Source organism: Peromyscus leucopus, chromosome 4 (assembly GCF_004664715.2).
Source record: "Peromyscus leucopus breed LL Stock chromosome 4, UCI_PerLeu_2.1, whole genome shotgun sequence".
NCBI lineage: Eukaryota > Metazoa > Chordata > Mammalia > Rodentia > Cricetidae > Peromyscus > Peromyscus leucopus.
The window spans coordinates 147,970,836-147,996,643 of NC_051066.1; the positions used below are offsets into that span (position 1 = coordinate 147,970,836).

Sequence of the window (25,808 nt, forward strand, 5' to 3'; positions counted from 1 at the left end):
ATGTGGGATTTCCTCTTCTACCTTGTTTGACACAGGGTCTCATAGTCACCCCGCCTAGCCTCCCCCCACCCCCCCACCCCCCACCCCTCTTCATATCAGTATCATCCAGGCTAGCTGGCCCACAAGCTTCTGGAATTCTTCTGTCTTTTCTGTTCATCTTAATAGAAGCGCTGTAATTACAGGTATGTGCTACCCCGCCTGGCTTTATATGGGTTCTGGGGATCTGAATTCGGGTCCTCTCACCTGTGAGGCAAAGCTCTTTACTCCTTAGCTGTGTCCCCAGTCACCCGTGTATGCTCATCCACGACAGAACCCTGTATTGGTTTCCTTGCTTGTGGTGGAATTGCCTCCTGTCACGTTCCAAAGTTTTACTTTACTTTCTGCCCCACTTTTTTTTCTTTTTTGGAGCCTACTCAGTTTGAGTGTGGAACATTCCGGGATGTGCATGAGAGGTTTAATATCTCGGGCATCCAAGAAACACCGGACCAGAATCTCCACTTCCCTGTTGCTGGAGGTAGATGTAGAAAATTTGGAGGCATGTTTTATTGGTTCATATGACTCTCTAAACTATAATTAGTGGGAGTATGTTACAGTTTCCCAGCAGCAACTAACTAAAAAAATCACTGCAATTAAAACAAATTTGATTGAAAAAACAAAAACAAAAACAAACAAACAAACAAAAACACCAGTGTGCTCTGGAACTCATTCTTGCTGTTGCAGGCAGTTGAGTGGAAATCAAGTTTTTTGTTTTTTTTGGGGTTTTTTTTTTTTTTTGTATGTTTTTTGGGTTTTTTTTTTTTTTTTTTTTTTTGGTTTTTTGAGACAGGGTTTCTCTGTGTAGTTTTGTGCCTTTCCTGGGACTCACTTGGTAGCCCAGGCTGGCCTCGAACTCACAGAGATCAGCCTGGCTCTGCCTCCTGAGTGCTGGGATTAAAGGCGTGCGCCCCACCGCCCGGCTGAAATCAAGTATGTTGAGGTGCAGCAGCAGCGGTCCCTGCCACAGTCTGCATCTCCTCTCCCGGGGAATCACTTGTCACAGTCCCCATCTCATATTTCTTAGGGGAATTTCCCAAAGGAAGCCACTCAACCCCTTCCCTTGTCCCAGAGTGAGTTTCTGTGACATACAAACCAAGGCATTATCCACAGGCCTTAGACAGAGGAGAGAGAAAAAAAAGTCCCTGAACGTCCCAGTTGTCAAGGATGTGGCGCCCACATGCCCTTGAGTGATGCCACAGAAGCTTCACCACCGCCTCACTCTCCCCACACTGAAGATGTGTGAATTACCCAGTCTCAGAGGCACAGGGTGAAGCCAAATCCTTTACTGAATAAAGCTGAGAGCCACGTGGAAATGAACAGGGAGCCCCTGACAGCGGGGCTGAGCAGACAAGGCACTGTTAGTGATGGGATCCTAAGAGGAGGGATTATGACCAGGAACTGGACATGGTTCGAGGGAAGGCATCCCAGGATTCACAGTTGGGAAGACCTAAGGCCTTGGAGTGCTCGCTCAGAGCAGTGACCAGAAGCCATTCTGGAGGATCCAGCGGGTACACAGAGCTTGGAGCAGAAGCCGAATCCTGACGGTTTTCCCAGCATGTCCTCTGTTCAGGTGGAAGATCCTGTTGAGAACACAGATACAAGTTAGAGCTGAGAATCTTGGGTTCAGTTTACCTCTGGAGCCCGAGTTATGTCTCTACATCCTTTCATGAGAGGAGATTCAAAGCAGGGTTTGTTGATGGGAGTTGGTTGGATGTGAGCAAGCATCTAGGGATGAAAATATGATGAAACCTGTTATTTTGTATGCCCACTCAAAAGAATATTAAAACAAAAGTCAGTTTGTTCTTTCAAGGAAAGATGGACAGAGTCAGATCACCGGCGAAAGAAAGTGAAGAAGAAGGTGATGGCCCGGGACGGTTCCCTGGTCACCGTGCCCAGGTGGGGCTGGACACGCTGGTCATTTTGCAGTTGATCTTTGGGACCCTTCTCCATTCCCCTTCACCCCTCCTAAATCCCTTCTTGTTTGCTAGCTCCCCATGCCTTCTTCAGTTTCCAGAGGGCCACAGTCTCGGGTCCATTTGCCCCCTACCCCCCCCCCCCACTGCTCCGGATCAGATCAGTTACGTCAGGTCTGAGAAGGACAGGCCAGCCCACACCCACACCTCCCAGGACAGCTCTGGTGAGGATTTTAGATGGGGCCCCCAAGACTCACTTCTTTTTTTGCAGACGTTCTGGCATATTCTTTGGGATTGGAAGTTGTTATTGTTTCCCTGACAGCCACCATAGATGAAGAGTTGGCACGTGCTGTTTTCCTTATTATACCACCAACGGGGGAAATAAGCCAAACAGTAGCCAGAGTCTTTTGGCAGGCTACATATATCTGCAGAGAGAGCCCAGGGTTGAGAACTCAAGAGTGCAATCCGGAACAAAACAATGTCATCCCTTTCTCCGAAAGCCACTTGCATGAATTTAGAACAGAATTCTTTTCCCTCTCACACTCTAGGGGTTCGGCATCATGAACATATTGCATGTACTTGCTGGGAGATGCTGTGGTGAGTATCTGCATCCCTGGAGGTAGGATCTTTTCCGGTGGCTATGGTTTGAACATGAAATGTCCCTCACAGGCTTGCATTTTGAGTGCTTGTCACCAACTAGGGATGATATTTTGGGAGGCTGTGGGACCTGTTAGGAGGTGAAGTCTAGCTGGAGGAAGTAGGTTGCTAGGGGAGGGCTTTTTAAGGTTATAGCTTAGCCCTGCTTCCTTGTCTGAAGCCACCACGCACTTCTGACACCACAAACTCCGCCATGCTGTTTTCATAGTGATGTACCGAGGCCCTTCAAAGCCACAAGCCAAAAGAAACCATTTGGACATTGGTTGTTTCTGTTGGGCATTTTGTCATAGCAAGGCAAAAGAATTACTACACAGGTGACATCCTCCCCTGTCCTGTTTCTGGGGGTACTAAGAATGGACTGGGGACTTCATGCATGCTAGGCAAGCACTCTGTTATTGAACTGGACCTTCAGTCTACAGATACAATCAACTAAGGTGGTTGCATATTGGAGCACCAAGGGCCTCTGATCCAATATGGCTGGGGCTCTTTGAAAAAGGAGTAAGTTTGGACAGAGATGCACACACCAGGGGGGAGGCTGTGTGCACTTGAGAGTAGAGATCAGAATGCTGTATCTACAGACCAAGGGATGCCACAGATTGCCAGCAAGCCACCAGATATTAGTAGAGACATGTGTAATCAAGTTCTCATTCATGAGCCAGGGAGACGGCTCAACAAATGAAGGCACTTCCTGTGTAAGCCCGAGGACCTGAGTTCAGTCTCAGAACCCATGAAAAGGTGGAAGGAGACAAGAGACTCCACAAAAGTTTCCTCTGACCTCCCTGGAACCCCACAGTCACCTAACCTCTTCCTTTGAGCCTGGGGAACTGTCAGAAAACACATTACGATCACTGAAGCCAGCGGTCCATGACACTTTCTTCCAGGGGTGCTAACAGACTCACACAGGCTCCAGATGACCCACAGGCTCCTTGACCATGAGGCCCCACAGCAGCTGCTTCCCACCTCCTCACAGTTCACCTCTCTGCCGGGCTCTTCAAGCCCCAGTCTCCATTGAGGCAGCCTCTGATTCCTCCTCCTGCCTTCATCCCTGGCTCCTCCAATCCATCTGCCATGGAGACCACCAGGGAGGAAGAGCTAATGGATTTGAAGACAAACCGATCATGTCATTCCACAGGGTAGACCTCAGCTTCATTACAAGGTCCTTCCGTGACTCACAGTGTCCTTCATCTCCTGGCTCCTATGCCTGGCTCTGGTCTCTTCTGCCATGGAATCCTTTTAAGCCCCATGCTATGGCGATTTTCAGTTCGGCACACCATGCTACACAACACCACCCTACCAGTGCACAGCCAGACACACCATTGCTTGCTAGCAGAATGCCTATTCTTTGTTCAAAACCTTTCTCAAAAATCAGTTCCCTGTGATGTCTCTCTTAACTCCACTCTGTATCCCACATCATGGCCATTGCCTGAATCAAAGCCTGCATTTCCCTACCTTATTTCTGAAGCTTGTGTGTTCATTTATCATCTTTAAAAAAACACCTCCAGTCTTGTTCCTGGGATGGTGGATTTTCAGTGTGCAGGGATTGTGCCTGACTTCATTTTGGGGTTCAGATGTCTAGCAGGTGGCCTGGCATGGTACAGAGCTTTATGGTGTGTTAAAGGGGAAGGAGGACGTACCCTGACATGAACCGAATAACTCATTCCCTGAGCACTTACCATTTGCTGAATGCTTTCAGAGACTAAGAAGACACTTGATCACCCTTGTTCAGTTCTCAGGCCAGTTAAACTAATGGGCCTCAGGTGACTCTGCCCTGTGCCTGGCCTTGCTCTGAGCACTCTAAGGGAGTGAACAGAGCCATTAACCCAGGTCCTTTTGTCGTGTGAAGAAGTGGAAGCACAGAGAAAGAATGTTAATTTGTTCAAGATTTTTAAAAAGAGGTAGCGGGTACCTGTTCCATCCACGACCTCGAGGTACTAGGCCCTAGCACATGGCCTCAGGGCTAGCTTAAGACCCAAGAGGCACATACTCCTCACTCTCTTCTCCCCCTCATGGGCTTGCATGGTGTAGGTTGACTCAAGCAGCAGAAGCAGCATGGGACTAGCCATCACCCTTCCAGGATTCTGCGACGATTTCACCTATCCTGTTTAGTGAGTTGTTCTCCCCAGTTTATGTCATAATAAACTCCCTAACACCCTTACCCAGACTCCCTTGGATTTCTCATTATGCTAAAAACCGGACCTGAGATCCGAATTTAGGAAGTCTGGAGTCAGACCCCTGACATGTCATCTTGTCTGTCAGCTCTGTTGTCCTGTCACATCCCACATTCCTCAATACTTTTCAAGTGCCACCCACTCCTTCCTTCACTGAGCTATGTCCAGGTGAATCCATCACTTCCCTTCTCCTGGAAATCCTCTCACACATTCAGTCCCCCTAGTAACCCCCTTGCACTCTGGAGGGTCACACATGTGGGTCATTTCATCGCCTGCTTCTAAAGGTCTTCAAGTCCATGGTTCTTAGGATTAAGATGAGAGTCTTTCTTCGGGCCCATCAGACTATATGATCTGAGCACACTGAGGGCCTTTTCCAATGACTGGCATCATGCTCACTCTCTACCTCCCTGGGATCCCCCACTGAGGTCTTTGCAAGACATTCCCTCCCTGGTGAGCCTTTCCAGCCTCCCTTCCACTCTGACCCTTTATTCTGAACTCAGCTCTGAGTGTGGTTACCTCGAGACTTCACGGTGCCCTGACCACAGTGAACAGGCTGGGTGCTAGAACAGGCACTGAGGTCTGGATATGGCTGACATGTGTTCCCCTCAAGGCTCATGTTTTGGAGTCTTGGTCCACAAGGTTGTGGTACCTTCAAGAGATGAGATCTGTTGGGAGACTCCTAGATCAACTGGAACATGTCCTCCAAAATGGATGGTAGGACCCTAAGCCCCTCTTGGTTTCTGGTGATCATGTGACCCCTCCCGCCCATCATCTCCTATGGGGTCCATGCTGGTACCTACCCATGATGTGTGGTCCCAGCCTCAAAAACTGACCTAAATAAGCCCTTCTCCTTCATAATTAACCTCTCTCATATATTTTATTAGCACAAAATGAACTTTAAAAATGGATATCAGAAACACTTAGTAACTCTTTCTAAATAAATGAAGAATCTCGGATAGCCTTTTGGGAGTTCAGAGAGGCAGGGACGGAGATGAGATTGCAGCTCTGATCTGGAATGTCAGGGCAGGTTTCCTAATACAAAGTCAGATTCATCTGGGCAGAGAGGCAATTGCTCAGCAGTGAAAAGCTAAGAAAGATAAATCACCTTGCTTGTCACAGACAATGTGAGCATATGTTAGGATGAGGACGGCCACTTGGGGACTCAGAAAATCATGGTGGTGAAAAACAGTCAAGAAATGGTCTGATTCAATCCCACCCATGCACTCGTCATTTATTTGGGGGAAACTGAGGCTCATATATTACCCACTAGGATAAGGACATTACTACCACACACCTTTTCAGGAGCTGTACTAACTCTAAGGTGCAGGAGCCCAAATCCAGCAGTCTCACCTAAACAGCACCCCTCAGTGAGCCGGGGCAATGGCAGCCCAGGTGGGCAGGGGAGGAGACGGGCAGAAGGCGTGTGGTGTTCCGAAGCCTTTCATATTACCTTGTTGGGGGTCTAAACATTTCTTCCCACAGTTGAAAAGGCAGCACTTCTGTTTCCCCTGGCAATCTCTGTCCCTGGTACACAGGTTCATTTCTTTGTGTTCACAGTGTTCTCTGAATCGGGGGCATCTCCCTAAGGAAGAAGCAGTCTTTGAGTCTTGGGGGCCTTCAGTTTAGGGAGTCAAGGGAAGCGTGTGTTCAAGTTTGTTCACCCTGAAGGAATCCTTTTCCTCACTCCTGTTTCCCACACTACCCTGTCCTCTAAGCTCTTCAGCCACCCCCAACTCTCTACCTTCTTATCTCCATCCTTGGTCTACCCCCAGCTGCTGAAGCAACAGTTTTCAGTCACTGGAGACACCTGTTGGCCATGGGAACTGTCTTGTGCTTTGTGGGACCCTTAGCAGCAACCTTAGCTTCTAGGCACTAGATATCCTCAGCATCTCCTTCATATGGTAACAACCTGAACTGTCTCAAGACACTGGGAAGGCCGCTTTGGGATCCAAAGCCTAGAGCCTGGTTTAGGCTGCTCTATAGTCAGTCTTGCGGTAGCCTTGTTTGTGATTTCCTCTGGAGGGCGACATTGTACAGTGATTCCTCTCCCAGCCACAGCTGGGTTTCGGAATCAAGTTTCAGAGAGGCTACATGAAATTTAAATATTTTGCTCAAGATCACCAGGCTACCCTTATTCGACCCACCAACTCTGACCCCAGAGCTCCCGACAAAGGGGCCTGCCTCACTTGAGGGGTGAGGGGTCTTCCTATAAATGCTGGATCTATGATTCTTCTCTACCTCCCCCAGGAAGATAGTTCTTCAAAGGGACTTCAAGGAGTGTTTCCCTAGACCCTTGTCCTTGTAGTAACACAAAGGACATCAGACCTAAGTGTCTCCCTCCTCGCTCAAACCACATCCAGGGAGAAGACACAGAAAGGCAACCTAAACCTGAGGAACTGTTCCTTGTCTCTTCCTCCCAGCAAACTTCCCTTTCTCCCAGACAAAAGCAGAAAACCAGTACTTACTGGGAAACAGAAAGTCAGTTAGACTAGGTCCCCGGACATTTGCAAACAGGCCAAATAACACGAGGATGCTCACAAATCCAGAAAACTTCATTCTGGTGAGGGGCTAGACTGGCTGGTGGTTCTAGAACAAGGAAATGTCTGGCTGCCTTAGCCCAGCTGATTCTCTCAACCTTGGCTGTAGCGCTGGAGGAGAGCCAGTCACCTACTATCTTGCTGGGCACACCAAGTTCCTGAGATCATAAGCGGAGCTAATGACATTCACAGCCCACATCTATGGAGAAAGCTCACATCTTACTATGCCCTTGCTGCCTGGACTACACAGGGCTAGCCTTCTGGTCAACCAGAGTACTGAGCAAAGAGTACTCTATACTGTCCCATGCCGCATTAAGAGTAAATGCCACCCTCTTATGTCTTCATGTTGGTGACTCAAAGTTAATGTGGAATGCCCTCTATCCCATTCATTTACCCCTTTCTAAAACATCCGTACCAATAAGCACACCCTTCTGTTCGTCTCTGACAGTGTCTATTGTCTTGGTATCTCTTCATGTCAGTATCTAACATTTACTCCTATGGGAGACCCACAGTCTCTGTGTTCCCTTCTCCCTCTCCTACAGTTTCTTCCCACCATTTTCTCCTTTATCATCTCTTTGGGCCTTTTTTTTTAACTAAGGCCAAAGAGTAAAGATGTTGCCACAGAGAGCAGGGCATTGGGGGAAATCAGGCTGATATCAGAGGCTTTTGATAGTATTTGCCACAGTGTTGTTGAATGTTACAGACCACAGGGGGCCTCCACTGTGTGACACAGACTCTGTTGCCTGAGAAGACACTGAAATGAAGTCACAGATCTGAGTGACAACAGCTGAATCAAGGTCAACAACACTTCAGAGCTGCTGGGTTCAAAGTGTGCCATCAGAAAAAGAAGGGTGCAGACCTGAGCAGCCCTCTCAGAAGGCATGAATCCATAGCACCAGATGTTCAACCCAGGCTAGAAGGGAGAGAGACATTCTGCAAAGGGCAATGTTAACAAAAAGGGTTTCTGCTTTCTTTGGCTGGGTTGTTAACATATTGTGTAGGTCATTGTCCTGAACTTGTTTCACATGACAGACCTGTTGTATGGATGACCCCTATATCATTCCTAGTGCACCTAACGGAATTCCTAACTTGCACATCTGTTCTCCCAAATAGGTTCTGAGATTCATGAACCAGGTCAATGTCCAGCAACTGGTCCTTAACATGAGGAGGTTCAGAATAAACTCTCAGCATGTTTTTCTGTTTGAGCAAGACAGGCAGGGCAAGGTAGGTATGGAAGTCAACATATGGGTGGGTGGTGTCTAGTAGAGTGATAGATGGGAGGAGATAGTTGGATGAGTAGAAAGAGAGGTGAGAGAAACGTTCGGGTATTTGGATGCCTGAGTGCATGGATTATGGATGGCTGGTTGGATGAAAAGTTCAGTGAAGTAGATTGAACAGAATATAAAGTTGGTCAGCTTTTTGTTGCTGTGACAAAATAGTTAACATACTCAACTTAAGAGAAGGGAAATTTGAGTTTGTGAGATGGCTCAGTGAATAAAAGTCCTTGCTGCTAGGCCTGATGACATGAAATTGATCCCCAGGACCCATGTGGTAGAAAGAAAGAACTGATTCTTGAATATTGCCCTCTGGATTCCACATGTATCTGTGGGATGTGTGCACACACACGCACAAACACACATTCTAAATAAGGCATTTGTCATTTTAAAAAAAGAACATTTTATGTTGACTGTTTCAGTTTATAGTTGTTTAGACTCATTCTTTTGGACCTGTCTGGAGGCAGACCATCATGGTGGGGAATGTGTGGTAGACCTTCACCCCCACTTCCTTTTCATGGCAGCTGGGAAGCAGGAAGAAAGGAACAATAGCCTGAGTATGTCCCTACAGGGAATGCTTCCAGTAGACTTATTCCTCCGACTAGAGTCCCATCTCCTAAGGCTTCCCAATAGTGTCAAGTGACCAAAGCTTCCTTCAGCATGCTAGCTTGTAGGAGACATTTAAGGTCCTACACATAATAGTTAGTAGTAGGATGGGTAGGACTGCTGATAGAGATGATTTGATTGGAAGTTTGGCTTGTGGGTTGATAAAAGGATTGAGAATGGGTGGATGTAAAAATTGATGAATAACTAGGCTGATGTATGAGAGAGTTGGGGGGGGAGGAAAATAATAGGTAGATGATTAAAGGTTGAGCTTGGGGACCTGGGTAGATGGTGGCCAAGTGAGAAAGAGGATGGAATGGGTAGTGGGCAGATGAGTGGTTGGAAGCATGACTGTATGAGTCAAAACATTAACCAAAGTTCAAGATGTGAATTTATATGATGCTGTTCGAATCTTAGATGATCTTATAATAAAAAACCTAGAGCCAGATATATGAGTGAAAGCTGAAAGGTCAGAGAAGCAGAGCAAGCCACAGCCAGCCTCACATCGACAACTCCTCAGCCAATCCTGTTTCCTTAGACTGAGTCCTCACCCAAAAGGGTCTCAGCTGAACTACCTTAGTTTCTGTCTCCTCATGCCTTATATACTGTTCTCTGCCCAGCAATGTCACTTGTGGAATTAAAGGTGTGTGCCACCACTGCCTCATGCTGACAGATCTCTGCCTGACCTCTATGTCTAATCCAGTGGCTGGCTTTGTCCTCTGATCCTCAGGCAAGCTTTATTAAGGTACACAATAGATCTCCACAATATGTAGTAATAATATATTTGGAATATACAGAAAAACGGGTCAATTTTAGGAAAACATGCAAGATTGAAATTCACAAATGAAGAGGCAGAGAAAATGGACAGATTATAAGATGAAGAATTGAGCAGCAGGAAGCCAGACCCAGTGGCATGGGAGCACGGACACGACAAGCATCAAGTTCATGTGTCAGACAGTGATAGGGGCAGAATCCACGAGGAAGCTTCGGGGCTTTGGGTGCAGGAGGTAGTGGGCTCCACAGTGAAGTGTAAGGAGAGTTAGAACATCCAGAAAATGCAGGGTCTCCATCTCTCAGGCAGCTGTTAGGAGACATGTCTCTGCACTGCTGCTGATGTGAGACTAGGAGCCCAGTGTGGCTGTTTCTGTGCATTCAGAACCTTTTTAAAGCTTCCTCAGGTCTTATGTGAATCCACACCAGACAATGGGCGCCATATATAAATGAAGCTTTTCTATGTCCTGCCCCACCTGCAGATGCTTCCAAATAACCACTCCGAGGCTTATAGTATTGTAAATGTTGGGCCAGTAGCTCAGACTTATTACTAACTAGCTCTTGCACTTAAGTTAACCCATAATTTTTATTTATGTTTAGCCACATGGGTTGGTACCTGTTCTCAGTACGACATTCTCATCTTGCTTCCTCTGTGTCTGGCAACTCCAACTCTGCCCTTCTCCTTCCCAGCATTCTTAGTTTGGTTGCCCCACCTATACTTCCTGCCTGGCTACTGGCCAATCAGCGTTTTATTAAACCAATTCGAGTGACAAATCTTTATAGTGTTCAAGAGGATTATTCCACAGCAGTGACCAGTGAGTTGGAAAGTCCCAGGGCCACTTGGACAGGCACACCCTGCGTGGCAGTGACAAAGCCTAAGATGTCACATCCACAGTCGAAGGAACGTCAAGAGAAGTGGCTGCCAGACAGTTGTGTGCCAACTGTGTGGATGACCATCAGCACCTCATGCCAAGGGTGATTCAAAAGATGAAAGGGTTTCTCTTATCCATTAGGGAAGTAATTCTTCCTGGTTGCTGTCCAGGCTGAGAGCGGAAATCTGAAGAAGAAAAAAAAAAAAGAGGGAATTCAGTCTTTTAAGTAAATTTTCTCTCTGTCCCCCTCTCTCGACTTTTGTTTGTTTTGTGTTTTGAGACAAGATCTCACTATGTATCTCCAGCTGGGCTGGATCTTGCTATGTAGACCAGGCTGTCCTGGAACTCATAGAGATTGAGTCTTGGACTAAAGGCGCACGCCGCCACACTGTGTTTAAGTGACGTTTCTTGTATTAGTGTCGTTAGTGTTATGACTGAATGCCGGACAGAAAGCCTCAGTGTGGAGAGGTTTGCTCTGGCTCACTGTGGGAGGCTTTCTTTCCATCAGTACAGGGAGCATGGTGGAACGGGTCAGTCTGTGGTGGCCAGCCAGGGTGACAGAGACTGTTCACTGGGCAGGTCGGGAAGCAGAGATCAAGGCCAGAACCAAAAGCTGGACTATTCTCCTCCCTGAGGGACCCTACTTCCACAGTCTCCCAAGACAGCGCCACCAAGTGAGGAACAAGCATTCAAAACACCAGCCTTTGGGGGTGTACTGGCTAGTTTTATGTCAGCTGGACAATTCTAGAGCCATTTGGGGAGAGGGATTCTCACTGAGAAAATGCCTCCATAAGGAGGGCCTGGAGGCAAGCTGTAGTGCATTTCTTAATTAGTGGTTGATGTAGGAGGGCCCAGCCCACTGTGGGTGATGCCACCCCCAGGCAGGTTTTCTGGGCATATAGAAGAAAACAGGCTGATCAAGCCAGTGAGCAGCACTCAGCCATGGCCAATGCTTCAGCTCCTGCCTCCAGGTTTCTTCATTGAGTTCCTGCCCCTGACTTCTCTTTGATGATGGACTGTGATGTGGAACTCTAGTAGAAAAAAACCATTCCTCCCTGACTTGCTTTTGGTCATGCTGTTTTATCATGGCAGAGGAAACACAGGACAGGAGTTCATTTCCAGTTCAAACTCTGTCATCTGTGAATGAAGAAACGAGGAGTGGCCAGCTTATGGCAGATTTTACTTGCCTCTGGATCCTGCTTCTTTTATGTTTTACTTCCAGAAAGTGAAATGGAAAGAAAATACCATAGCAGAGTGTTTTAGACCCAAAGTCCACATGCTTAGTATTTGTCCTGTCTTCCTTGGACCAAGCCAGGGCCGCTAGGCATCAGAGTCTTCATACTGCATGGGTATCTACAGGCTGGCAGAATCCAGAAAGGTTTCAGGGTCTTTATTTTCCTCGGGTTTATTTTACATGCAAGGGCATAGGTTAGATTTTAAGACATGGCATTGAGTGAGAGATAGATAGATAGATAGATAGATAGATAGATAGATAGATAGATAGATGATAGATAACTTTGTATAAGAACTTTGAAAAAATCCTATTTTTATTTGTTTTCTATTTTTAATTACATTTGTTTATTTATTTACTGTGTGTGTGTGTCCCATTCTATGTGTGTGGAGGTCAGAAAACAGCCATCAGGAGTTGGTTCTCTCCTTCCATCCTGTGGGTCCCAGGGATCAATCTCAGGTCATCCTGGAATCAGGCACCTTTACACTGAGCCATCTTTCCCCAGCCTGGTTTCTGTTTTGTTTTGAAACAAGGTCTCCCTGGATTCTCAGTCTTCCTAGATGGCCTGGAACTTGCAATGCACACCAGGCTGGCCCAGTCTTGTATCAATCCTCCTGCCTCAGCCTTCTGAGTGTCAGGATGTGTGTGCCATCAAGCCCAGTATGGAAGGCTCTTGTGTGTATTTTTTCCTGGTAACTAGGATATGGTTGTGTATTTCATGTATATGTGCTTGTGAGCATGTATGTGTGCACGTACATGTACATGCAAGAACATGTGTGTGCAGGTACAGCTATGTGTGCTGGTGCTTATGTACATGTGTGCACACATGTATGGAGGCCAGATGTAAAGTTTGGGTGTTTGTTCCTCAGGTACATCTGCCTTGTTTTTGAGACAGGGTCTTTCATTGACCTGGATCTCAATGATTAGGCCAGCCACTGATCCCCATAGATCCTTCTCTGTCTCCCCAGCTCTGGGATCATAAGAACATTCTTCCACACCCAGAAATTTTACATAGGTTCTGGGGATCAAGTGTAGGACCTGATGCTTGCAGAGCATGTTTGGTCCCCACCACCCACAGCAGGCAGCTCGCACCCAGGGAATCTGATGCCCTCTGCTGCACACACACACACACACACACACACACACACACACACACCCCTATACACTCACATATCCTTACACATAAATAAAAGTAAAACTTAAATTAAATATATATGTATTTAAATCACAGCAAGCCTATCAGTATTGCCATAATTGACAACATCATTTGTCAGGGTAGTTGGACAAGACAGAAGCGACAGCTTTATATTACGCTACTCATAATTCATCATTCTGACAATGGTACTTTGTCCCACTCACCGTTCAGAATTTGGGTTCCAAGCACTTCAGTCCACAGCGTGTGCAGCACTTCTCATTCAGGGGACAGTCATTGTCCTTTAAACACTTGGGCTTATCAATCTTCGAACACGTCATGGGCTTACTTGGGCAAAAGCCTGTTTTGACTTTGTGAAGTAAAAGAGAACACTTGACTTTGAAATATTTGAAATAATCTGACACAAATTTAGAAACCCAGATAATGTTTTATTCTTTCCTTACTTGTGTGTGTGTGTGTGTGTGTGTGTGTGTGTGTGTGTGTGTGGTGTGTGTGTGTGCATGCACAGATGTGCTTGCCTGTGCAGGTATGAGTGGAGGTCAGATGTTGACATTAAAATGTCTTTCCTCAATCAACCAATTCACTACCTTTTTTTTTTTAAGATAAAATCTCTCACTGAACCTGAAACTTCTCACTTCAGTTCTACTGGCTGGCCACTGAGCTCCTGGGATGCCCCTGTCTCCATCTGGCAGCATCAGATCACAGCTTTTACAAGGGTTTGGGGGACCCACACTCAGGTCCTTATGCTTGCACAGGTCCCCTCAACCCAGGTTTTATTCTAACTAAACCTCTCCCCTTTACAGTTAAGAAGAGAGGGCTGGGCGGGGGTTGCACACGCCTTTAATCCCAGCACTCGGGAGGCAGAGCCAGGAGATCTCTGTGAGTTTGAGGCCAACCTGGTCTACAGAGGTCCAGGACAGGCTCCAAAACTACACAGAGAAATCCTGTTTTGAAAAACCAAAAGAAGAAGGAGGAGGAGAAGAAGGAGGAGGAGGAGGAGGAGGAGGAGGAGGAGGAGGAGAAGGAGAAGGAGAAGGAGAAGGAGAAGGAGAAGGAGAAAGAGAAGGAGAAGGGAGAAGGGAGAAGGGAGAAGGAGGAGGAGGAGGAGGAGAAGAAGAAGAAAAAGAAGAAGAAGAAGAAGAAGAAGAAGAAGAAGAAGAAGAAGAAGAAGAAGAAGAAGAAGAAGAAGAAGAAGAAGAAGAAGAAGAAGGGGAGAATGGACAAGGCAGAGTGTCAACTCTCTGGGACTAATAACTTCAAGATCAAAAAAGGTCTTGTGCAATTAAGTAGACGGATAAGATTTCCCCCTCCCCTGTATAATGAGTGGACTTGAGTTACAGATCCCAGAGCAGTAGAGGTGGAGGGAGTCTCAGAACTCCTTTATCTTATGAACAGTGGGGATGGGGCACTATCCAGCACTCAAAGCCTTGCAGAAAGGCAGGGGAACAGTCGAAGTCAGTCAAAGCCTCCTGGCTCTTGCCAGTGACTTTAATGCACCCCCAGACTTAGAAGTCAGGGGCAGGCATCCACTTCAAAAGTGTTTACAATCTTCCTCTCCTACAGGATGCAGGTTTTTAGGGGGAATATACCTAAAGGATTTGTGGTGTGTGTGTGTGTGTGTGTGTGTGTGTGTGTGTGTACACCTGTGCACACATGCTCACACTTACCACTGGACCATCAATTTGCAGTCACCAAAGGATGAAGACTCAGAATAAGCAAGTTTTTTTTTTTTTTTTTTTTTTTTTTTTGAGGAAAAACAGAATAATTGCACTCACAAGAGGTCTGGAAAAACACTACATGGGTCCAGAGGCCAGGAGGTCAACATGAGAATACAATCGGGCTTTTTAAAGAAAGCCTCCTGAGATACCGCAACGATTAGGGCAAGAGACATCTGAAGCTCAGGGGACTTCTCCACCTCCCAGCCAGGTGCTGATGTAGTACTCAGGAGGCTGAGGCAGGAGGATGGTTAAGTTTGAGGTTGGCTTGACCCTATTATAGTGAGATCCAGGCCACCCTAGACTACCTTCTCACCCACTTCACGGGGTATCATGACACCATGGCATATGCCCAGTAGACCCCGGGAGGCTTGTCCAGTCCTTACCCAGCCAGGCCCTGGCACAAACGAAGCCACACTTGGACTCACAGCACTTCTCCTTCTCCAGGCAATCCATGTCGTTCTTACAGGCGGCCGGGCACTCCATTCGCATTTGGAAAGGGAAGAGTGGGCATTGTCCTTTCTTCACTGGAACAAGAGCCGAGGTGAGTTTGCAGCACCCCAGCACCCCATTGACCTGCAGTGAGCTTCTCCTCCTCCTCGGGGTAATATGGCTGCACCTTGGTTCAGCTTGCCCTGACCATGCCCAGTAGGCTGAGGAGGAACAAAAACATAAGGTTCACCATGCCATAGAGTGGGCTTCATGTCGGGAGCCCTCGCACTAAAGCCCCGGTCCTGCCACTCAGTTGGCCCAGTGTGAAATAGAGGCAGTTGTGTGACATCCACACAAGCTGTCGTCTTCGGGTTTGTGATGTACATGCTGTCACTTTGCCTGTGGTAGATTGTGAGTTTCTGCAGCAATGAATGTAAAAACATCCTCTCTCCTCACTGTCAGGCTGTCAAGGGCTCCAGATATTGGGTGAAAGATGCCCTTTGAGTTATAATGGGGAGAAAAAAACATGCATATCTCCCTGGGTAGCATGAAAGGACTTCCTTCCTTCCTTCCTTCCTTCCTTCCTTCCTTCCTTCCTTCCTTCCTTCCTTCCTTCTTTCTTTTCTTTCTTTTTCTCAGGTCAGATTCAGATTTGAAATTTAAAAAAAAAAAGTTGTTCTTGCTTTTGTTTCAGTTTTAGTGTTTTGAGACAAAGTCACGTGTAGCCCCAGGCTGGTCTTGAACTCACTGTGTAGCCAAGGCCAGCCTTGAATTCTTAATCCTCCTGCCTCTACCTCATGAGTACTGGGATTACAGAGTTCGAACAAACAAAGAAAAACAAAGTGTTGATGATAGAATGTTTGTCAACCTGCCTCACAAAACTTAAGGTAGAAATACAGTGCCAATAAGTTGATCAAATCTATTCCAAGGCTGACACATGCATATTGAAGATCCACAGTTTCTGTACATGCCATGCCTTTTATATCTTTGATGGCACAGAATCCTGCCAACAATTCAGCAAGCTGTTTGCTCTTCCTGAATCACGAAGGCAAAGAAACTTGCAGCAGACAGAGGAAAGTAATATCCTAATCCACATTATTTGGTGCATAAGCCCCATAGCACATTGGCTCCCAATGTTATTGGTACTGATCATTGTACTGAAGAAGAAATCTGTAGGCTTTACCTTCACCATGCTCTCCCAGGTCTACACTTATTCCCTGGGGTTTTGGAATGGACCTATCTATGCTTCCTCCTAAGGTGGTTCCTCATGATGATGCTCAACAGGTTGATATGATGAGAAACATCTCCCTCCAAAGAGTTAGACCTGGGCTTCAGGTTCCACAGACCAACGTTTATGAGCATGTTTTGTGTATTGTCTCATTTGGGGGGATTAGTGGAGACTTCAAGAATAGAGAAATCATGGGTAGCTGGAGTATAAAATCAAGAGCTGGAAGAATAGGATTAAGCCCCTAAATAAATAAAAGGCCAAGGAGAATCAGTGTGTTCAAGAGAGTGGTATGAAAACCCACCTTTGGGAAGAGAAAGTCCGAGGCAGGTACCCAATTGCCCAAAAGAGAGGAAGGGGCTAGACTCCTGGATTAATCAGGGTTACTTGGAAGCTAGAGAGCTTTGGCAGTAAGTTCAAGGAGTTTAGGTGTTTATCTGTAGACAACAGAAGACTAGGTAGAAGGAAGACATCAAGATGGACTGTTTGGAGAGTCACCTTGTCTGAACGAGAGGTGGCTTGGAACAGGAAGGGCCGTGCCTTCTCCTTGCCATGCTCTGACCCCAAGACTTCCTTGTGTAGGCATGGCAACGTGAATGGCGAGAGGGGGGAGCCCACAGGAACACTTCAAGACATGGCCTGACTTCCAGAAGCCCCCTATCTGCTTACTTTCCCTCATTTCCCAGCCTCACAATTCTTACATTGTCTTGGTTTCTAGTCACGACAACTCCTTTAGGTAAATACTGTTAACTTCCCCATTTTATATTCCCAGCCAAAAATCATGAAGGCAAGCTCCTGGCCAACAGCTTTTCAACCAGCAAGTGATAGAGCTAGGGTTTGGATCCAAGGCAGCTCAGCCTCAACTGAGGCTGTAACTATACTGGTATAACGTTAGTAGTTAAGCAAGGACCTCGGACTACTAGGGACATGGGTCTTACCAAGCAAAGTGCAGGCATTCTTGCAGTCTGTCTTGCTGAGGAAGTTGTTGGCATTCCCACGACAGCCACTGTATGTGAAGGGTCTGCAAAAGTACTTCTCAGAGTCAAAGTACCAGCGAGTCAGGTTGTCCTGGCAGTCTCCTGTGTCTGAGGGTAACATGCAGGGCTCTGGGGTGAGGAAGCAAGGCAGCCGTGTAAGGCATGGGCATGAAAAGAGGGGCTCAGGCTGCACCCACGAGCCTTCCTCATCATCTGTAGCCTTACTGTTCTGCTCAAGAATAAGCCAGTGAAAAAGACATAGATGGAAGGAGGAGATGGCTCACTGAGTTACGGTGTTCCTCACCAACCCTGACGACCTGAGTTGGAGCTCCAGGAAGGAAGGAACCAACTCCTGCAAGTTGTCTGCTAACTTCCACAAAGATGCCATGGCAGGCAGCCTTCCCAATAAAACAAAAATAAACAGATGGAGCGATTTTTCTTTTAATCCTCAGCCCCCTTATTTTATGTGTGTTGAGTGTTCTGCTTTCAGTTATGTAGATGTACCATGTGTGCAGTACCCGCGGCGGCCAGCAGAGGGAGTCAGAGCTCCTGGAATTGAACACGCAGCCTCTGCAAGAGCAACAAGGGCTTCAGCTGCTGAGCCATCTCTCCAGATGCCCAGATTTTCTTTTTAAAAGATGTAGACTTGATTCCAAGCACCCACGTGGTGGCTCACAACTTCATCACTCCAGGTCCAGGGGATCTGACACCCTCTTCTGACCTCGACAGGCACCAGGAAGACGTGGTACATATACGTGTGTGCAGGCAAGACAACCACACACAAAACATAAGCAAATCTTCTAAAAAGACATGTTCTAGTCCCAGCTCCACAGCAAAGGCTTGATGCCGAGCAGCTCCTTTGAGCATCGCGGATTTCCTGTGGAGCACCTTGCAAACAGCATGCAAAGCCACTCGGCTGCAGATCTTTCTTCCGAATACCTTGAGCTTTGAGAGGGCAAGTTATCCTCATTCTAAATGCCCTCTTTAGAGATAAGGACCACCATTTAGATATAAGAGCTGTAGATGTTCAGCCACAGAATTAACCTGGTTTTGGACACTATCCAATTTAAGGCTAACCTCACTTCTCTAGCCCTATCTGAATTACCCAACCCACGCCCAAAGCCTCTAATAGACTCAAACAGATCTTCACTGAGATAGATGCCTCATGGCTGTCTATGACAAGCATTCTCTGTGACAGTCACGAGCAACGAACCCAACTTGTTCAACAAGTGCATTTGTGGTAGTCTCAGGCAGAAAGAAGAAAAAGCTGATCTCATATGGCTTTGAGTTAACAGAGAGCTTGGGGTTTTGTTGGGGTTTTTTGTTTTTTGTTTTTGTTTGTTTGTTTGTTTGATTGTTTGGTTTTTGGACAGGGTTTCTCTGTGTAGCTTTGGTGCCTGTCCTGAATCTTGCTCTGTAGACCAGGCTGACCTTGAACTCACAGAGATCCTCCTGGTTCTGACTCCCGAGTGTTGGGATTAAAGGCGTGTACCACTGCCGCTCGGCAAGTTTGGGTTCTTAAACACTTCCATACAGCAGGTACATTGGTCTCTTCACCTACCCAAGTCCTGCTTCCATGTCTCTTTTCATGCCCCCTGTGTAATTTTAATTTTGGGGTATGAAAAGCCATAACTATCTATCTATGTATCTATCTATGTATCTATCTATGTATCTATCTATGTATCTATCTATCTATCTATCTATCTATCTATTATTTTGCCTTTTTGAGACAGAGTCTCTCTATGTAGACTAGGGTGTTGTGGAATTCAAAGAGACCCACCTGCCTTTGCCTCCTAAGTGCTAGAATTAAAGATGAGCACTACTATGCCTGGCCCTTATCTTAATATATTAATTAGATATTCATAAAATTAAGGAAGGAAGGAAGGAATCTCTATTAAATGCTTGGGGTCTGTATGTTGGGGTTTCTAGGAAGCCCTTTTAAAGGCCAAAGGGTCTAAAATGATTCAAGCACCTGGGTTAATGGATGCTTCATTTATCAAACAATAATTAGAATGAAGTTTGATTGCAAACAATGGCTTTCACACCTAGTGGACATAGAAAAGGCACTGGTTATTGGTGAATGATTGAATATCATACAAAAGAAGTCTAGCATCAGTATTAACTAACTGGTGTCCACTACACCTGAACTCATGACTTGGACTTAAATGCAGAAAGTTAAATTACAGAATGAGAAAGGCATAAACACTTAGATGGTCCTGCTCTCTAAGAGGATTGTTTGGCTGGTTCTGGACACAGCAAGAAGTAGGAAACCTCAAAAAGCACTCTGCCTCCCACCTGGATGTCAGTACCTTCATAAGGATCTATGCACTTCTTCCCACAGGCAGACGGACAACACTTGAGATGCGCCTCACAGTTGAAGTCTGTTTTGCACGAGGTTAGAACCCCATCTCTGCATTCCATACTTCTCCTGGGGCACTCTCCCACTTTGTCTGCAAGAAAGAATCATCCACGCTCACACCCTTGAGCATTTCAGCTCCTTTCCTCCATGCAAAGGCGAGCTGTGACGATCTCAGCCCTTTTCATCTGTCCCCGACTCTCCGTTCTTCCCTTGCTTATACTTAGGGGCCACATCTGTCTCTCTCCATACTTGGTTCCTTTTTATGGAGCTGAATCAGGAGTTTGTGCTCAGGTAACTGAAGGAAAGCCACCTTGGATTTCAATACACGTAACTAGGTGGAGACAGACAAAGGTGTCTGTCTTAAACGAACTAGTTATTGCCTTGTGAGCTGATGACTTTAATGGTTAAAGTCCCCCGCCCCCAGCTCCACAGTCTGCAGGGGAGATTAATAAGGAGTAGAGGACACATAATGGAAAGAAGAACCAGGAGTCCTGACTTTGGTCCCTGGCATCTTGTGTGAACTCAGGACCAGTCTGCATTCAGTTACAGGGCTTTCTAAGTTAGTTAGCTCTAAGAGAGAAAGAAATGGTGTGTGGGGGAGGGGAAGGAAGTATCATCATCAGACAGATCTGGTCTTGCCAGCTTGGTGCCAACATTAACCAGACAAATAATATTTGAAAAATACTTTTCGTTGTCTGAGTCCTACGTTTCCGTCTATAAGATGAGAATGCTGATCCCTAACTTAGAGTCTGCTCATAGGAATTTAGTGGATATTGCCCATGATACACTCACTGGGTCAAATCTGAGTAGTAATGCGGTTGCTTCCTCCCTTTTAGGTGCATGGTATGACTTCTGGCTTCATGGTTTATGATGTCCAGAATTCTAAAGTTGTGCCTCAATACCCATGTCCTCTTGTTTTGGGATCAAGAACTAATCTAGGCATGCTATGGGGGGGGGGGGGCTTTGTAGGTGCAATCCAAGTCCTAAATCATTTAACCTTAAGACACAGAGGTAACCCAACTGGCCACACCCAACCAACAGGGTCTCTTCAGAGCAGGATTTTCTGGCTGGCAGAGAAGTTAGAGCTACTCCAACATGTTCACTCAGCAGCTTTGACCTCGGCAGCAGAGGGCCGAGCAGCAGGAGGTGAGGGTGGCCTTTCGGAGCAGACTAGAGAGATGAGAGCCCCGGCCCTGAAACTGTAAGGAAATGATTATATTACAAGTGGTCTGAGAAGAGGACCCACAGTCCCAGGGGGGAACAGCAGCCCTCACTGGCACCACACTCTCAGCTTGGTGAGAATCTAAGAACCCAGATTCATCATGCCACATTTCCGACCTCCAGATAGAGGTCCCATAGCAGGAGGTGGTTAATACAGGGCTCCAGGGCTCTAAATTGAGCACCTATCATCAAGATTTAATCAAAGAGGTGAGATTTTCTTGGGTTTTGGAACTATGCCACTTTAGGTGAGAAGGCCAACATGTCAGTGCCATTGGGTCACAGAATTATGTCAGGTGGGATGACACAGTGAATCAGGTGGGGTCTGGAATTTACAGGACTCACTTCAGGAGCCGCCACCATGCTTTCTGCCCTTCACACAACTCTTGACATACCCAGCAAGGATGGCCCGTAGCTAAGGGTGGTTCTCATCTGGAGTGTACCTTTGTGCATCATTCAGAACATATGGACTATGAACTACACCAGAATTTCTAGAAAGTACGGCCTAGATGGTCCTGTTTTTTAGAGATATCCTATACAGTGCTGAAGCAGGCATCTGGATGCTACGTGTAAGCACAAGAAAAGCTAAACAAATAACATGGAATCACCTTACAGTGGTCAAGGGGCATAGCCAGAGAACCTTCGAGATTACGAAGTCCAAGCTCCACCTTACTAGTGTTGACTCCAGCCCTCCTCCGGCTTCCCGGGGACCTCTGTGTGGCTTTGCTATCGTCTGTTTTCCCTGCTTTTCTTAGCTAGCCCTCCCTGGATGGTTCTTCTTAGTCACTTACCTTGTGTGCACACGCTCAAGGACTCTTGCACATTTCCTAGTCTCAGCTGTCTCCTGAACTTCCTGGACTCTTCCTGGCTTAGCACAGCCATTCCCATGGTTCTGACTGGTTCTGGTATCTTTCCCAGGCCCACCCTTTGTCCTGAACTGAAGACCTCCGTTTCCAGTTATCTGAGGAGAAACTATTCAAGCAGCTCGCAAGAGCCTGGGTTTCAGTGTGTTTAGCACAGAACCGGTGTCTGGAAGGCCCAAAGCGCACTCTGCACTCCTTCCAATTCAGTTCTGAAACACTGGTGGAGAAGGGGCTTACCTCTACTCCCTCAACCCAGATTCCGATCCATTCAGGATTTGGGTCAGTTCTGTTTCTTCAATCTCTCCCCACCCCCCGCCCCCCCTTGGCTGCCCCTTCCTTGGAGTAACACTCGGCCTCTTGCCATGGTTCACCACCACTGTTGCGATAGCATCCTCTCCGGCTCTCTTTCATCAGACTCATGCCTAATGACTGTACCCACAAAAATCTGAAGACACACACTGAGGAAATCTAGGGAAATAATTTGTGGTAAACAGGTGGAGGAGGCCACGGAGTGGTAAACAGAGGTAGCTCTGGTACACTGAACCAGCCATTGCCAACCAAGACTAGCCTTTGCCTCATTCCAGCCCTCGGTCCCCAAAACCACTTCCCAGGGAGAATGACCCACGTTTGATTTTGGCACTGTGCCATGTGGAAGTCTGCTCCAAAGAGAGGAAGAGAAGCAACAGGAGAGCTCCACTCCTCCAGAAGCCGGTGGAGCCATGGAGGGGAAGATGCCTGTGTGAGCGAGGAGCAGGGGCCTGAGTCAGGCACATCTGGAGGGAAGCGCCGCAGTCCATGCAGAGAGTGTTCCCAGGCCGGGTCATTTCATGGATGAGGAAACAGAGCCAGAAGTGAGAAGGGATCTGTCTGAGGTAGCAAGTGAAGATGGGCCTGGAACAGTCACCTCAGGACTTTCTGTGGCACACTTGGCCGCGGCGCTGCACCTAGTCCTTCTTGGTCGCCTTCCCGCTGTCTTGTTCTTGGGTAATGGGTCACACTTGAGTCATCACAGGGCTTCCTTTGGAATAGTTTCCAGGCGGCTTTCCTGTGCTCATGTCTGAAGCAACTTCAGACACAATTCAGGGCCTTTGCTTTGCTCCACTGAGGACGGGGGAGCTAGCATGAGGTTGTCTGGAGACATGGGCAGGCAGTACAGGATTTTGGTGCCTCAGATTAGTACAGGTTTGAGCATGTGCGAGACACACACACATACACACACACATACAGACATGCACACACATGACACATACACACACAGATACACAGACACACACACAGTCATACAGACACACACAGATACACAGACACACACACACAGACATATAGACACACAGACACACACACACACACACATACAGACACACACACAGACATGCCCCAAATGACCTCCAGTTAACAAAGAAATTCCCCTTATTCTTTCTGGCCCCACACAACTCTAGAATTTTATGATTTGTCTAGACAGCTTGACAAACCAATAATCCCCTTTCATGTTGTTGGAGGGCTTCTCTCCAGGTTCCACCAAGCCCCACAGTCCCACAATCCACGTATAAAATAATCACTCAGATGTTTATATAATTTATAAACTATATGGCCGTGGCAGGCTTCTTGCTAACTGTTCTTTTATCTTAAATTAACCCATTTTTATAAATCTATACCTTGCCACGTGGCTGGTGGCTTACCGGCGTCTTTACATGCTGCTTGTCCTGGCAGTGGCTGCAGTGTCTCTCCCTCCTTCTTCCTGTTTCCCCAATTCTCCTCTCTCCTTGTCCCGCCTATACTTCCTGTCTGGTCACTGGCCATCAGTGTTTTATTTATATAGAGCGATATCCACAGCACTTTCAAGTGACAGCTTCATCATGCTTCTTCTTGTCCCATGTGCTGCCGGCCGTAGGACAATGTAACGGAGTCCAGCTGCTATCACAAAAGCCACTACTTGGAAAGGTCAAGGACTTTTCCAAAGGTCAAGCCATGGCTTAAGAAGTCTGGGTGATATTTTTAGCTTTTGTATATGTTAGCTGGTTCCTACAATGATTTCCTTGTCTGCTATCTATGTGTGCTTCCAAGAACTCCTAACAGTGTATTTATCCAAAATAATCTATCAAGCATCCAAGGCCAAATGATCTCCTGAACTAAGGTAACAACACCCTTATGGAAACAACACCTGTCTCCTAGGTTAGGCAGATAGCTTTATTTCTTGTGCAATTTAAGCTGAGACCCTCTTTTCTTATAAAGCCTTAGTGATATACATACTAACATTATAGACTCCTAACATTTACCTCACCACCCCTAGGAACATAGTTTGAGCACATAAATTCCCTTTGTCTGATAGATTAACCGACCTTAGCTCTTAGTTGACCTCCTCCTTTACCCCTCCCTTTTGGGTTGTAAAAGAGAGTCTGATGGTCACTGCCTGAGGAAAACTCCTGTCTGCCTTTATGACCCTGTACGAATTCAAGCCTGCTGACCTTGCTTTGGTTAGAGCAATGCTATTGCATGGGTGTATAACTGTAAACCTCAGAGACTGGGAGAGGATTTTGAGGATTTTGACTGGAGAGGATTTCTACTGGAGAACTAGAAGAATGAGGTGGAAGATGAGGAAGAGCCAGATGGGGAAGAGCTAGGTGGGTAAGAACAAGATGAGAAAGACCAAGATGGGGCAGAACCAAGATGAGAGAATTAAGATAAAACTTAGAAGGGCCAGCAGATAAAGGTAGAGAGAAATCAGGCAAGAAAGGAGCTAGGCATGAGAACAGAACTGTAGCTGTGTAGACAGGATTTTATTCCAGAAGAATAAAGTAGACGGACAAAGAGCTTGGTGTACTTAGATTCATTTCCCAAAAATAATTCTCGCCGTTCATAGTTTCTCTTCTGGGCCCCTGGGAAGAAGATTATTAAGGCTGGTCCTTAATAATATTTGAGACCCATGTGTATTTTGAAATGTTTAGTGTAGGAGATGGGGAGCATGTCACAGTGCGCATGTGGTGGTTAGTGGGCAACTTTGGGGAGTCTGTTCTCTCTCCCCACTGTGAGCTCCAGGGGCAGAACTCAGGGCTCCCACAGGTGCCTTTTTTTTTTTTTCAAGATGAGAGGACCCAATAATGTCTATAGCTTATTCCAGGTAAACACATTTCAGAAACAGTGAGGAGGCGGGGAAGGGGAACGGGGATGTCTTGATACCACAGATGTCCATGTGAGTCTCGCCTGCAGAGTTTCAGAGCCTGCAGAGCCAAGACCATGCTCTGACCTCAGAGGTCTTTCCCCGGAGCTCCTGAAGCAACTGTATGATGATTTGCAGAAGTTGCTGCCACCTTCTCTGTCTGTAAAAGAATTCTGACGCCCCACCGCACCCTGCAGCTGTACAGCAGCACCCAGATTCTCCAGTAATGAGAATGTTAACTCCAAGTCAGGAGTCGTGATTTGGGCCCTGTCCTTGGTCACTTATAGCTATAGCATAACTTACATCCTCAGTTTTCCTCATCTAGAAAATGGGAAAATACAATTAGCATGGCAGCCTTGTTGTTGTGGGAATGCAGATGAAACACTGAAAATTTGATGCATCAATATAGAATCAAGATAGAATGGTATAAAAGCTTGTGCTTGGAGTTAGACCTGAGTTTTTCTAGGCTCAGCCTGCTACCAGCTGTGTGGTCTCAGCTTGGTCATTTAGCTTCACTGAACCCTCATTTTTTATTTAAAAAAAAAAAAAAGCAAAAACAATACCACCTACCCACCACACAGTAACTGGCGTGCCCTGATACAAGTAGCAGTAGCGAATGTCAAAAGTCTTGCCTCCCCGGTTAGCTT

General features: G+C 46.7%; 2 protein-coding genes across 2 annotated transcripts; both read right to left on the bottom strand.

Annotated features, from left to right (window-relative positions):
* Positions 1 to 1,303: 1,303 nt before the first annotated feature.
* On the bottom strand, positions 1,304 to 7,434 carry LOC114692686 (eppin). Its single transcript, XM_037204413.1, has 4 exons — positions 7,240 to 7,434; positions 6,225 to 6,356; positions 2,207 to 2,374; positions 1,304 to 1,616 (listed from the first exon to the last, which is right to left on the bottom strand). Exons 1-4 carry the CDS (start codon positions 7,328 to 7,330, stop codon positions 1,603 to 1,605), a joined length of 405 nt encoding a protein of 134 aa, XP_037060308.1. The 5' UTR covers positions 7,331 to 7,434; the 3' UTR covers positions 1,304 to 1,602.
* Positions 7,435 to 13,424: 5,990 nt separating this feature from the next.
* Wfdc8 (WAP four-disulfide core domain 8) lies at positions 13,425 to 23,145 on the bottom strand. The gene is made up of 6 exons (XM_037204467.1): positions 23,091 to 23,145; positions 22,630 to 22,908; positions 19,874 to 20,014; positions 17,526 to 17,693; positions 15,317 to 15,457; positions 13,425 to 13,564 (listed from the first exon to the last, which is right to left on the bottom strand). The coding sequence occupies exons 1-6, from the start codon at positions 23,143 to 23,145 to the stop codon at positions 13,425 to 13,427; spliced, it is 924 nt and encodes a 307-aa protein (XP_037060362.1).
* Between the last annotated feature and the right edge of the window lie 2,663 nt (positions 23,146 to 25,808).